General features: G+C 43.1%; 1 protein-coding gene across 1 annotated transcript; it reads right to left on the minus strand.

The window, feature by feature from the left end:
- Window positions 1-11,925: 11,925 nt before the first annotated feature.
- LOC113890508 (retinol-binding protein 1) lies at window positions 11,926-12,617 on the minus strand. The gene has a single exon (XM_027538361.1). It carries the CDS (start codon window positions 12,531-12,533, stop codon window positions 12,126-12,128), a length of 408 nt encoding a protein of 135 aa, XP_027394162.1. The 5' UTR covers window positions 12,534-12,617; the 3' UTR covers window positions 11,926-12,125.
- Between the last annotated feature and the right edge of the window lie 3,037 nt (window positions 12,618-15,654).

Genomic DNA, 15,654 nt, shown 5'->3' on the forward strand with positions numbered 1-15,654 from the left:
TCTGGGGGAGGAGATGGAATTAGCCTCCCAGTCTTGGTTCAACTTGAATTTATGAAACTTCCAGCTACTATCATGTACCCTTGTGTCACGCCCTCACCTCACTGGTAAGCAAATTAACCACAGATAATGTGTTAGAAGGCCCAGCTGTGCAGCTGGAGTAAGATGCCAGAGCCTGATCGCCTTTCCATCAGCAACTCTGAGGATGAAGCCTAACACACAGCCGACAGTACGATGAATTATTAACTTTGAGCCTCCACGATCTCTCTGTTGCTTGAACGGGTCATCTCTCTGGCTGTAATTCAACCTACTTCCTCCTTTCCCACTTCCCAACAGACAACCAGGAAGGAGGCCCAACTCCGGGAAGACATTCTAGCCCAGTAGCCGGGGGTTGTGAGCCGTGAATGTCTGGATGCTGTTTGAATTTAACTGTTTTGAATGAATAAAGTCTAAGTCAGCATTGACAGCAGTGATTTATCTGCACTTCACAATTATTGAATTTAGATGCTCCATTCACTGGGTGATTTATTAAACTGCTCTCCCCTCCAAGGGAGAATCAAAGCGCCTCCTTGGGCCCTAATGGATAGACACTTTGGAGGCACTTAGGGAAGCCATTGTTGATAAGACTTACTACCTAAAAGAGCACCCTGGCTCATGTTGTCTCTGCACGGAAATAACCTCCATTATTTGTGTTTCCTTCACAGTCAATAACTCACCCTTTCCAAAGAAGGGTGGGGCTCTTGGCAAGTACCTCTGATGCTGTAGGGGTTGAAGTGTCACATCTGAACAATGAGTTGCCTGCCACGTTCACCTCCTTTCGCCCACACCTCCCACCTGTGTAGCCCAAGGTCCCTCCAGGTTGAAGAGAGATCCATAACTCTGGCCACCAGCTGCCAACCCTCCGTGATCACGGGTTCTACCTCCCTATGTCTGCCCCTCAAAACAATTCCAGTTAGGACCTTATTTTCCTCTTCTCAAAACAATGCAGATACTGAAACACATCAGTGAGAATGGAGAGGAGAAAGGGGCCATGAAATGAATCAAATACAGGTTGGAACACCCAGCACCCTCATGATTGAAAAGGGCATTGGCATCTGTGGCACCAGCCATAGACGATTCCAAGCGGCAAATGGCCTGGTAATGAAATGAACCCCAGTCAGCAGCATATCTGGTGTGGCATCTTGCCTCATCTTTCTTCTACTCTGGGAAAACAAAATTAGCTTATGGGGCACAAAAGGATAAAACAATGAAAGTCAAGTTCTCCCTGCAGAGGCCCCAGTTCTAGGTCTTCTCAGATTCAGGTTTCAAGGGCAGAGGTCAGTTATTTTGAAAGAAGACAAAGGAAAAACAAAGCTGATCCAAGACAATGATTAATAAACATCAGAAAGCACGATATGTTTGAATAGAAGAAACTTGTATAAAAGACAGTAATGGTAACTCACATGTGAACAGTTTGTGATCATTACAAAGCACATTCACAATCATTTTCATGGAGTGGGGCAGGACTGATCCGAAGGAGAATAAGGAGATGGACTCTGATATGGGAGGAGGGAAAGACCTAAAATGTAATTATTAGAAACAAAGTAACTTATAAATACATTTAGGAGAAAGTGGGCTAGTCAGGAAGACCTTATGGAGAACATCTGCGGTACTGCAGAACTGTGGTTTCTCTCCCTGACAGGAAGGAGTCAGTATGGATCATAAATCTAATGGCTACACATCCAAGTTTTCGGTCTGTTTTTTTACCCATTGGTGTTGCTGCCCAGATGGAGCCTCAGGCAGAATTTCCTCCTCACCTGTGTACCTTGGCTTGGGTTGAGAGCAATTGTAATGGCTGTGCTTTTTCTTGCTCAGGAAATTTGGGCCTGCTTGGAGCAGAGTGACTGTAGCAGAGCAAGGAGCCAGGCTTTTCACTGGAGGCTCATAGTCATTCCGGGAAGTAAATATTATTAGTTCTATCTTTAAAACAAGCCAATAGAGGCACAGAGGGGTTGAGTATACCCATCTCAAAGTTACACATTCATATCATTTCTTACAAAGCAGAGATTCTAGTCCATATGTTCCAATCTCTCCCCCACCCAGCTCTTTTCTTGTTTTCTACAAAGAAGAGAATTAGGATTTAGTGGCAAGAGAAGGCCATGTAGGTGGGACCTGGGGCTCCTGTGTCTAAATTAACCAGAACCTTCTCCTCTCTTTTGCATACTATAGTTCCAAGTACAATCTTAGGGAAAAGACTCTGGGCTTCTCAAATACCTTTGAATACTACTATCACAGACAAACTAACCTTCTTTTTACTGATGATTGGATATGAAGATGAAGTGAAAAATCTGAATGGCTCTTATAGCTATTTTTCACAAAAATAATCCCTTTCATTAACCCAATGCTAACATAAACTGGAACAACAAACAGACTACTGAACCACGTACATAGTAAGGTTTCAGAAATATTAATTAAACTGAATTGAAAGTCTCACATACACTGGCAGCTATTGCTCATGAGTAAAGGCCCTGCTTGCCTCTCTAAGGGTCAGCAAAAGCCAGATGGTTATCTGGAATTCAGGATGAGGCAAGAGTAGGCCAGATGTAACTTGCTCCTTCTTGAAGGACAGAAACTTTTCAGCATTTTGGCAACTATTATTGAGAAACCACCCAGGGAGAAGGTAGTTTTAAACACAATTAGGATTCTATTTTAAGGAGAAATCAGAAACTGCCCATTTAACGCTAATGTTTGATCTACTGTGAAACAGTAGAGGGAGAAGCTATTACAAATTTGCTAATACCATCAAAACTTATAAAGTGATAAAATGAAGTGACATGAAGAAAAGGCAGTCACCCCAAGCATGAGGCAGGCTAATAGCTGTGAATATAGAAGAGAGCAGAGAATTATTCTGAAAACCAGTGATACAGATCACAGTGTTTTATGGCTGCTCTGCATGGTGACCCGAGGACACTCGTGGTTCTTGACCAGTTAGAATGATCTCCAAAACAAGACACATACTCCAGGGATCTAGCACAGTGATTGGAATTGCTATTTGCATTTATTTCATCTATTAAAATGACTATTTTTGTGTGATTCTTTAATATTACCCATGTATTAGTACAGAGAACTTCCCTGGTAGCTCAGTGGTAAAGAACCCTCCTGCCAATGCAGGAGACTCAGGTTTGATCCCTGGGTGGGGAAGATCCTCTGGAGGAGGAAATGGTAACCCATACCAGTATTCTTGCCTGGAGAACTCCATGAATAGAGGAGCCTGGCGAGCTGCAGTCCATGGGGTCACAAAAGAGTCAGACACTACTGAGCGACTAACCAACAACAACACAAATATAATCTTAAATAAACATATAGCTATCTCCACTACCCAACACTTGCTGTCAGAATGCTGGAGCCAAATCAACTCAAATGAATTTCAGGATACATTTTTTTGCTATCCAAACTCTTACTACTTGCTCTTGGAATCTTGGGGGAGGCCAAATTGATTTGGATAAACTGGTACTCACTATTCAAATATACTATCCCAACTCAGGAGCTGCCATAGTGAAGGATAGTTGTGTGTAATCATGGAGGTGCCAAAGGTGGTTTGTTGCTATTGTTGTTTTAATGGTTTTTGAATTTTTTTAATTTAAATTTATTTTTAATTGGAGAGTAATCACTTTACAATATCATGTTGGTTTCTGCCGTATGTCAACATGAATCAGCCATAGGTATATGTATGTTCCCTCCTTCTTGAACCTCCCTCCCACATCCCACCCGATCACACCCCTCTAGGTTTTTATTTACTTATTTTTTAACTGCACCATGCAGCATACAAGATTTTAGTTCCCTGACCAGGGATTGAACCCGTGCACCCTGCGATGGAAGTGTGGATTCTTAACCACTGGACCACCAAGGAAGCCCCTGTTTTTGTTTTTTAACTAAGATGCACTGTCAATGGAATTTAGGAAATGGCCACATTGACAGGTCTGATGTTGAGTCACAGGCTGCACTTGCAAGATCCTGGGTCATCTAAGAGCTCCAGACCAAGCAAAATGCTGCTTTTGTGTTCCTGTCTAGAGTGAAGTTGCATCTTTCTTGAAAATTAGATTCTGATACATGTATAAAGTGAAAATTTCATGTCATCAAAATTTCCCTTAAAAATGCCTGAGAAAAATACTATGTTGAAGGTTGATGAATCATCTTTTGGTGAGTCCATGATGGGCAGGATTTTTTGTTGTTGTTTTGTTTTTCAGTTTGGGGAAAAATAAATCACCATTTCTTGATTGAATCCTCATAAAGATATTGGACTGCACTTTGAGGCCATGTGGTACCAGAAATTCACATCTTTAAATATCAGAATCAAAGTCAGTGCAGCAACACATTTTATAAGAGGCCATGGGGAAGACAGATCCCCTGAGAAGGAACCAATTCCAGTCTCCCCTTCTCATGCTCCTCACAGGCAGATGTGTTGAGTGGACCGAGAGTAGATTCTGCACCCTCTCCACCAACTACCGAAGCAGAAGTCCACTGAGTGGCGTGGTGGTTGCCTAACTCTACATCTATATGTAAAACAATTGAATTGTTTACTTTAAATGAGTCAATTGCATAGTATATAAATTATGTCTCAATAAAGTGACCCCATAGACTATAGCCTGCCAGGCTCTCCTGTCCATAGGGATTCTCCAGGGAAGAATACTAGAATGGGTTGCCATACCCTCCAAGAGATGAATTCAGTACCACTTCCAGCCCCAGGCTCTTCTCCTGGGCCCCACGCTTTAGAGATCCCTGGCTTTGGCTCTCCTATAACCGTACCCTCCCCACAGGTTGAATGTCCATCAGGCTAAGGGAACAAGTCCACCAAGATCCTTCACTGTCCCTTGTAGGCCATTCTGTTGGTACTTGGCACCCTGAAATTCCTACACAAATGGCCCCAATTTGCTTTTATGACTTGTAGAGTCTCTTCACCTGTCCATCTCCCAATAATGAGAACAGGCTTTGTCACAGGTGTGCATACTCATAATTTTGAGGGTATAATCTAGGGACTACTCTTTGCATTTGGGTGGGCATGTAGACAGAGCTTGAACATTGAGGTTGGGCTTTCCGGGCATGTGCATAAGATTCCTCACATTGCAGGGCTAAAGTAGAGGTAGGAAAGGAAGGGGGTTAGCCTTGATTCAAGGGCCCTTATTTCTACTCTTATTCCCATATTCTCATACGTTGGAACATACCAGCAATGAGGAACAGTCCCAAAATCAGAATAAGTATCAGCCTACCAGACTTTTCCCAATGTAAGTACACTTCTTCTTTCTCAGAAATCCCCAAACAGTGATGGCTAACGTGCATTAAATGTTAGGGTCTTTCTCTAATATATTTAACCAGCACTATCTCATTTCTTTTTTTTAATCTTTTTTGATGTGGACCATTTGTAAAGCCTTAATGAATTTGTTACAATATTGCTTCTATTTTGTGTTTTGCCATTGTTTTGTGTTTTTTTTTGGCCCTGAGGCATGTGGGATCCCAGCTTCCCGACCAGAGATTGAACCTGCACCTCTTACATTAGAAGGTGAACTCTTAACCACTGGGCAGCCAGGGAGTTCCCCTCATTTATTTCTTACAATGAGGTGGATGCCGTTTTCACCCCAACTTCCCTAATGAGAACACTGGAGCTTGCAAAGGTTAAGAAAATAGTCCAGTCAGAATTTGGTAACAGGACAATCTCACAAAATCCCACCAAGCCATATTGCTTCCCTAGGAATGCCTAACTCATAGATGAGATTGTGTGAGCAAGAAACAGGCCTCTTTTTTTAGCATCTAACAATTCTGAGAGTGATACAAAAAGGAAAAAACATGTATATCTTCCAACAGGATAGTTGACGAAGTTTCTTTCATTCAAACAAGACCAGATAATGCAGGACGTGCATAAATATTGTAATATGAATCACATTGGCAGAGGACATTTTCATTTTTCTCTGCAGCCTGAAGCAATGGGTTGTCAGTTATTCTTCCTAAGATTAATCTTTCTGCATCAGAGATATGGAGATCAAGGGTTCAGGGCCTGATGACTTATGCACACATGAATATGATTTTCTATATGTTACTAAAAATTTGGTTCACAAAGCATTCCTTCTCTCTGAAATCTCAGTGCCATAGTTTCTTGAAACTTATTGATCTGCTCAGGGGTGGTTTTCTCGAGGTTGCAAACAGGACCTCCACATTTACCAGCCCAAAGTGGTTTTAGAACAGCTGACTCAATTCCTGTGTGGACACAATTAAAAACAATTGATAATGAATGAATATTCGTGAGCATATCCCATTATTAGGTGGCACCCCCATTCTACAGATGGGGAAACTAAGTCTGAAAGAAATGGCATAAATTTTCTAAAGTGGTAGGTGAGGGTCAGAAATCAAATCAGTTCCCTGATGCCACTTGGCTTATTGGAGCCTGGCATTTTCACAGATATAAGGCACTGCCATTGTGACTTTTGTCTTAACCTAGAGAATTGTATTGAGTTGTGAGAGTTAGACCATAAAGAAGGCTGAACATCAAAGAATTGATGCTTTCCAGTCATGGTACTGGAGATGACTCTTGAGGGTCCCCTGGACAGCAAGGAGATCAAACCAGTGAATCCTAAAGGAAATCAACCTTGGAAAAGACCCTGATGCTGGGAGAGATTGAAAGCAGGAGGAGAAGGGGGCAATGGAGGATGAGATGGCTGGATGGCATCACCAACTCAATGGACATGAATTTTGGCAGACTCCAGGAGATGGTTAAGGACAGGGAAGCCTGGCATGCTGCAGTCCATGGGGTTGCAAAGAGTTGGACATGACTGAGAAGCTGAACAATAAGAGAATTGTACAGGAATAGAAACCATCTTGGCAGATGATTCCCCAGCCTCCACTTCTCCATCTTCTCCCAGAAATAGCACCCAGATCTTGGTGCGGAGAGCAGCTCCTTCCTGGGCTGAGACCCCCTCTCTTGGAGGGGAGGTCACTTCCTCCTCATCTCCAGAGGGGTCTCTGATTGACTTCAGTAGTTCAGCCCATCTCACTCTGATCCACAAGGATCTTCAGGACGGGCATGGGACCCAGTCTGCCTGGTGAGATGTGAGGAGACAGCTGTGGGGACTTCCAGGAAAGAATTTAAGTTTCTTTTTTCATCCACAGTAACAACTGGAACAGACCAGTCTTCCTCCTTTGGAGCATATACTGTATGAAGGGAGGCCTGAGAACACTGTTGTCATTCTTGCTACCATGAGGAGGCAGCTCGGGAAAGAGGGGAAGAGAAGGGGAGCTGACCCACAGAAAAGGGCAGAGTACAGGGAATGCAGAGAAATGGAGATGAAGCTACGAGAGTGTCATCTCTAGACCATCTCACACCTAAACATACCACTTTTGCTTAATTTTGATTGAGTTGATATAGTGGGGTTTATCTGGGATCGCAAAGAGCTGGACATGACTGAGCGACTTGACTTTCACTTTTCACTTTCATGCATTGGAGAAGGAAATGGCAACCCACTCCAGTGTTCTTGCCTGGAGAATCCCAGGGACGGGGGAGCCTGGTGGGCTGCTGTCTTTGGGGTCACACAGAGTCGGACGCAACTGAAGCGACTTAGCAGCAGCAGCATCTTCACTTTGCATTTGAGAAACTGAGGCTCAGAAAGGCTGAATAACTTATCAGGTCCCCACAGTTAGAAAGGATGGAAACAATGTTCCTTTACCTCAAATCTATGACTTCTTCAATGTTTTAAAAGATGCTTTTCCCCAACTTGGGTCAAACCATAGTTTTTCTTCTTTACCCGGGAAAAATAAGCAGACAACCACTCCATAAAAGATTTATAGAGAAAAGGCCAGAAGACATTGAAAAGAACAATAAGTCCATTGTAACAGAAAGAGCTGTACTAAAGCCAACAGAACCAACAGAATTGGGAATGGCCAATCTTGGGCGTTGAGAACAAGTTCTAAAATAAATGTTGACTGATTTGTTAGAAACCAGGGAGGCTATTTTTTCAAATAATTAGTTGGGACCTCAAAAGATTTTCATTAAGATGTCAAAATCTGTGGAACAAAAATAAGAAATGTAATAAAAAATAAAGCATAAAATATTAACTTTCAATTAGACCTTAGACATCATTTTACCCTACTTCCCACTATTGAAGAATTTCGTTTTACCACATTCCTAACAGGTGGTCATCCTACCCTTATTTGAATACCCCCATTGATGGAGAGCTCACTATCTCATAAGGTAGCCAGTTTGGTGTTAAATTACACTGTACTCTGATTTAATTAATGAAAAATTAAAAATACAGATAAGCATAACCAGAAAGTTTACAGGATAATATTTTGTATTCTTTTGACTTTTTATTATATTTTAACTTTTTTTCTTCCCAGTATTTCCTGTTATTTTATAAACCTTCCTCTGATTTGGCAAACAGCTTGTATGTTCTATGTACTCTACCCTGGAAGAGGAATGGCCAAGCAGAGAATAAAGGAAAATCAGGACATAAGTAACAGATTTAGGGATTTAGATATAAAGAAAGACTATCCTACTTTCAGAGCAAATAGCATCATCAACAACAAAAAGATTCTCCAGACTGGAGAAGGTAAGAAAGTCACAGAAGAAACACAGAGAGCTTAGACATAGTGGGGTGCCTGCATCCCTCCCACACCAACTTTAGGTCAAGCTCTGAGTGAGAGAAGACAGCAGAAATTCCAGACAGGTTTCAGAAGGTCAAGAGGCTCCTCTCCTGTGAGGAGCATCTATGAAGAGGGGAGATACACCAGTGTAGAAATAACCCTGTGAAATATCTAGGGATACAACACTGCCACGGACCTGTAGACTTTCCCACAGCACAGCATGGTAGGGGGGTGGGCCCTTGCTGATGCGAGGAAGTGGATTTCATGATGACCAGCAAGGGCTCATGACACAAGATCACATGAGTGCTAAGTAGCTTCAGTCATGTCCAACTCTTTGCACCCCCATGGACTATAGCCCACCAGGCTCCTCTGCCCAAGGGATTCTCCAGACAAGAATATTGGAGTGAGTTGCCATGCCTTCCTCCAGGAGATCTTTCCAACCCAAGGATGGAACCCTTGTCTTCTGCATTGGCAGGTGGATTCTTTACCTCTGAGCCACCAGGGAAGCCCATAAGATCACAGAGAGGTGGAAACATCTCAGTGAGCCAAGGGAAGTGAATCATGACCAAGGGTCAGAGTCCCCCTACCTGTCTGCCTTCCTGGGATTTTAGTGGAAGCCTTAACAGGAACCATTCCCTCTCTCCACCACCTCCTCCCTTACTAGAGTGAGGGCACAAGACCTATGGTCACTAATTGAATGCTTCTACCCAAAAGTTTGACTTTTGAGTGAATGAAGCAAAGACAAGGGATGATGAGACCAGCCACAGGAAGGCTCTGTTTTTTACTGGTTATAGCTACATCCTGGCCAGTTTCTCCAGCCTTGCTTGGTTCCTAACAATTTTCCAAACCTTGAGTTATCCAATGTCTTCTAATGAATTTTTTAAAAATGAAAGTTAGTCAACCCTGTTTCTGTTCTTGTAGTTTCCCAATACAGAGATCTGTACCAAGGAATTTGCAGCAAGCTCTTCATATCAGAAGGGCTTTAAGGCAGCAGTCTGGGATTAGGCTTCCTTGGTGGCTCAGTGGTAAAGACTTCACCTGCCAATGCACAGGACACGGGTTCAATCCCTGGTTTAGGAACATCCCACATGCTGCAGGGCAACTAAACCCCTGGGCCATAAAATTGAGCCTGTGCTCTAGAGCCTCAGTTCAGTTCAGTTAGTTGCTCAGTCATGTCCAACTCTTTGCGACCCCATGAAACACAGCACTCCAGGCCTCCCTGTCCATCACCAACTCCCAACCAAACCCACGTCCATTGAGTCAGTGATGCCATCCAACCATCTAATCTTCTGTTGTCCCCTTCTCCTCCTGCCCTCAATCTTTCCCAGCATCAGGGTCTTTTCCAATGAGTCAGCTCTTCACATCAGGTAGCCAAAGTTTTGGAGTTTCAGCTTCAACATCAGTCCTTCCAATGAACACCCAGGACTGATTTCCTTTAGGATTGACTGGTTCGATCTTCTTGCAGTCCAAGGGACTCTCAAGAGGCTCTGCCAACCCCACAGTTCAAAAGTATCAATTCTTCAGCTCTCAGCTTTCTTTATAGTCCAACTCTCACATCCATACATGACCCCTGGAAAAATCATAGCCTTCACTAGATGGACCTTTGTTGGCAAAGTAATGTCTCTGCTTTTTAATATGCTGTCTAGGTTGGTCATAACTTTCCTTCCAAGGAGTAAGCATCTTTTAATTTCATTGCTGTAATCACCATCTGCAGTGATTTTGGAGCCTAGAAAAATAAAGTCAGCCACTGTTTCCACTGTTTCCCCATCTATCTCCCATGAAGTGATGGGACTGGATGCCATGATCTTAGTTTCCTGAATGTTGAGTTTTAAGCCAACTTTTTCACTCTCCTCTTTCACTTTCATCAAGAGGCTCTTTAGTTCTTCACTTTCTGCCATAAGGGTGGTATCATCTGCATATCTGAAGATATTGATATTTCTCCCAGCAATCTTGATTTCCAGCTTGTGCTTCTTCCAGCCCAGCGTTTCTCATGATGTACTCTGCATAGTAAGTTAAATAAGCAGGGTGACAATATACAGCCTTGACGTACTCCTTTTCCTATTTGGAACCAGTCTGTTGTTCCATGTCCAGTTCTAACTGTTGCTTCCTGACCTGCATACAGGTTTCTCAAGAGGCAGGTCAGGTGGTCTGGTATGCCCATCTCTTTCAGAAATTTCCACAGAGCCTGGAAGCCAGTTAATGAGCTCATGTGCCACAACTACTGAAGCCTGCTTGCAACAAGCTTCAAGCAACAAAACCCATGCTCTGCAACAAGCTAAGTCGCTTCAGTCGTGTCCGACTCTGTGCGACCCCATAGACGGCAGCCCACCAGGCTCCGCCGTCCCTGGGATTTTCCAGGCAAGAGTACTGGAGTGGGTGCCATTGCCTTCTCCATCTGCAACAAGAGTAGCCAACAAAATGAGAAGCTCACACACCAAAACTAGAGAGCAATCCCCTTTTTGCTGCAAGTAGAGAAAAGTCTGCATAGCAACAAAGATCCAGCACAGCAAAAAAAAAAAAAAAAACAGAACCAGAAAAATATCTGGGATTGATTACATTGCCTCAATGTTGAGTTGATGACAGTGATCATCTTTCTAGGATTCAGAGAATAGGAAACTAAGCCAATGGTTCATGGCTGCAGATCTTAATTATTACCAGTGGTCATTTGTATGAAAGGCTCAAAAAAAAGCAAGGTTTTAAGACCATGATCTTGACACAGTGTACAAGACAGGAGGATTTCGATACCCTAGGATGAAGTGGCTGCTTCTACTGGCTGGGGTTAGTTTATTAAAAGAGAACAAGTTTAAGTACCATCCCAAATTCTCATTTAAAATATATATTAAACCCAGCAAGTTATTATGGCAGTGCTAAATTAACATCCAGATGCTAAAAGCCACATATATGAGAGATTGGAAAACAAATTTAAAGTGGAATCTGAGGTTTGTAGAATTATATCAGCTGAGTTCTTAGCCTTGCCATGCCTCTCAGAAGAAAGTTAAGGCATGGATGGAATGAGGATGTAGGAAAGACTCAGAGAACTCAGCTCAGAGAATAGCAGCTCTTCTCTTTTTTTGACTCTTTTTGTTTTTTGCTCAAAGACACTAGAACTCCCTTACTCGTAAGAGTTACACTGATCGAAGGAGTCTATTTTTATGATCTGCCTTGCAGGAACCCTCCCTTGTTTTCAGGATCAGAGTTAGAATGCCCACTGGGGAGGTGAGTGGTAAAAAGTCCAAGGCATATAACAAGTAACTTGCAAAACTTTGCTAATTTACACCTTCAAGGATCTGGGGAATATGTGTGGGAATGAATTCTGTAGACTTTTTTTTTTTCCAAGCAGAAACCACTTTTATTGGGATGGCTTCGTTTGAAGAAAAGGAAAAGAGACAATACCGAGAGACAGACTCTGCTAACAGAGGTGGGGGTAGCCAGGCATCTCTGCCCCATGCTGTGCAGAAAGGCGGGGACCCCGGTGCCCCCGTCATGTCACTCATTCCTAGAGACCAAGATCTGCTCAAGCTTCAGTTCACCTTTTTGAATACTTGCTTGCAGACCACACCCTCCATTCTCATCTCCAGGTGCAGCTCCTCACCCTCAATCCACTGGGTCCAGCCATGTCCCTCCTTCTCGCCCTTCTGCACACACTCGAGCTTGTCCCCATCCCAGCTCACCGTAGTCATGCACTTGCGGTCGTCTATGCCTGTTAGATCCTCCTCAAACTCCTTCCCAACCTGGAAGTCCACGATGTAGTTTCTAAAAGTGCTCAGCATGCGGATGATCATGTGGTCGCCTTCCTGCACGATCTCTTTGTCTGGCTTCAGCAAGTTGGCAATTTTGCGCAAGGCCACATTGACATCCAGCACGCGCAGGTACTCCTCAAAATTCTCGTTGGCCAGCATCTTCCAGTACCCAGTAAAGTCGACCGGCATTTCGGGGGGACAACTGGGGCCCGACGGGGACCGAACAGGCCGGAGCAGATGTGGGCAGGCGGTGCGATCTCTGTAGACTCTTAACTAAGGACAGAAGAACATAATCTCAGACCAAGTTGAAGTCACTAATGTGGATGCACTCAGCAGAGACTCCAGATTCTGCTGCAAGTTTGAACAGCTGGGAGTAGATACCGTTGTTTGTTCAGTTGGTTGACAGAAATCTGGACTCAGTGGTGGCCAACACTAAACAGAGTTGAGATGTCATAAATTCCTTGATATCAAGTAAAGGAAAGAATTCAAAGACTTTGAGAGATAGAAAGGCTGGAGGGAATTTATCAGGAATGACTTACCCTCTCACTCCCTAACTATGTCTCCCAGGAGAGTGCAAAGGACATTCCCTTTGCCAAAGTCTTGAGAAATACCTCGGTGAGGGGCACACCAGCATCTTTGCTGTAGCCACTGCTATCTTTAAGCCTGGGGCTACTGATGGGAGCCTCGATTTACATGGGGTCCCTGGATTCAGCGAGGGTGGAAGGAAGCCAGGGCAGCAGAGGCCATGCAGTAGCTTGTCAATAGTAGAAGTAGAAGCCGAAGGGAGACTCCTCTTGTCCCCTCCCTGAGGATATGTAGCTTTAATTAAGCCAATGAGATTTTTCTTACCCAGAGCTCTGAATCTTTTATCAGATGTTTCTTTTGCAAATATTTTCTCCCAGTCTGTGCCTTGCTTTCTCATTCTTTCGACATTGTCTTTTGCAGAGCAGAAGTTTTTAATTTTAATGAAGTCCAGTTTATCAATTATTTCTTTCATGGATCATGCTTTTGCTGTCGTATCTAAAAAGTCATCACTAATGCCAAGGTCATCTAGGTTTTCTCCTGTGTTATCTTCTAGAAGTTTTGCACTTTGCATTGAGGTTTATGATTCACTTTGTGTTAATTTTTGTGAAGGGCAAAAGGTCCATGTAGAGATTCGCTTTTTTTCATGTGGATGTAAAGCTGTTCCAAACCATTTGTTTAAAAAAAACTATCTTTGCTCCATTGTATTGCCTTTGCTCCTTTGTCAAAGGTCAGTTGACTGTATTTATGTGGATCTATTTCTGGGCTCCCTATTCTGTCCCGTTGATATATTTGTCTGTTTTTTCACCAATACCACACTGTCTTGATTACTGTAGATTTAGAGAAATTCTTGAAGTCCGGTACTGTCAATCCTTCAACTTTGTTCTTCTCCTTCAGTATGCAGAGCCCCAAGTCTCAAGCAAGTAAAACAAAAATGATGGATGGTGAGACTGTATTTGAGAACCTTAGCATAAACATCCAACTACTCAAGCCTACTTAACATGACTTGATATTTTACAAAGCTGAAGATGATCAGCTCTTAGTTATCCCTCCAATTTTGTCTTTTCTCTCTCACCCATCTGCTAGGCTCCAACCACACTGGCCATGTTTAAGTTCCTTAACCTTGTCCAGATTTCCCTCTCCTCACAGCTTTCATGCATGCTATTTCCTCTGCTTAGAGTAGTCTTCCAGCTATGGCCCGGCTGACCCCCTCATCCTTTAGGTTTCAGATATAATAACCCCTGGTTGCTCAGTGGTAAAGAATTCACCTGCCAATGCAGGAGACACAAGTTCGATCCCTGGGCTGGGTAGATCCCTTGCAGAAGGAAATGGCAACCCACTCCTGTATTCTTGGGCTTCTCAGGTGGCACCAGTGGTAAAGAACCCACCTGAGAATGGAGGAGACATAAGAGATGCAGGTTTGATCCCTGGTTTGGGATCCCTTGGAGTAGAAAATGGCAATCTACTTCAGTATTCTTGCCTGGACAATCCCATGGACAGAGGAGTCTGGTGGGCTCTAGTTCACGGAGTCACACAGAGTTGGATGTGACTGAAGCGACTTAGCATTCAACCTTTTTTTTATTAGGTCTTCCCTACTTTATACTCTTCTCTTTATTTTTCTCAATAGCTCTTACCAGAATGTTAGTTACATTTTAATTTGTGTATGTTTTCAGTAATGTCTGTCTTTTCAAGAAAGGTTTTAGGTTTCATGAAGGGAGAGGTCATTTTTGCTTTGTTCCTTGCTGTGCCTGAAGCCGCTGACTTCTGGACAGTGGGCCTAATGGAGAGATGGTGTTCAAAAATTATTTGCTAAATGAATGCTGTATATAAGTTGTTTTGATTATTATTCCTCACTTGCATAATGGAAACATCTTTTCACATCAATAAACATCAATCTATAATGTCATTTTCAGTGGCACCATAGTATTCTACAATAAGGATAGTGGTGATGATGATAATAGTGATCTTTATTTGAGAATTACTCTCCGCCAGGCCCTGATGTAAGTACTGCACAAAGATCACACCAAACTGTGGAAAATTCTTAAAGAGATGGGAATACCAGACCACCTTACCTGCCTCCTGAGAAACCTGTATGCAGGTCAGGAAGCAACAGCTAGAACCAGACATGGAAAAACTGACTGGTTCCAAATTAGAAAAGGGGTTCGACAAAGCTGTATATGGTCACCCTGCTTATTTAACTTTTATGCAGACTACATTATGCGAAATGCTAGGCTAGAAGACTCACAAGCTGGAATCAAGATTGCTGGGAGAAATATCAACAACCTCAGATATGCACATGATACCACTCTAATGGCAGAAAGATGCTTGCTTCTTGGAAGAAAAGCTATGGCAAACCTAGACAACATGTTGAAAAGCAGAGACATCACTTTGCCAACAAAGGTCCATATGATCAAAACGATAGTTTTTCCAGTAGTCATGTACAGGTGTGAGAGCTGTACCATAATGAAGGCTGCGTGCTGCAGAACTGATGCTTTTGAATTGTGGTGCTGGAGAAGACTCTTGAAGGTCCCATGGTCAGTAAGGAGATCAAACCAGTCAATCCTAAAGGAAATCAACCCTGAATATCCATTGGAAGAACTGCTGCCAAAGCTGAAGCTCCAATACTTTGGCTACCAGGTACAAAGACCTGACTCATTGGAAAAAACCCTGGATGTTGGGAAAGATTGAGGGCAGTAGGAAAAGAGGGCTACAGAGGATGAGTTAGTTGGATGGCATCACGAACTCGATGGACATGAATTCAAGCAAACTCAAGGAGATAGTGGAGGAC

This window comes from Bos indicus x Bos taurus, chromosome 3 (genome assembly GCF_003369695.1).
Source record: "Bos indicus x Bos taurus breed Angus x Brahman F1 hybrid chromosome 3, Bos_hybrid_MaternalHap_v2.0, whole genome shotgun sequence".
In the NCBI taxonomy this organism is placed as follows: Eukaryota; Metazoa; Chordata; class Mammalia; order Artiodactyla; family Bovidae; genus Bos; species Bos indicus x Bos taurus.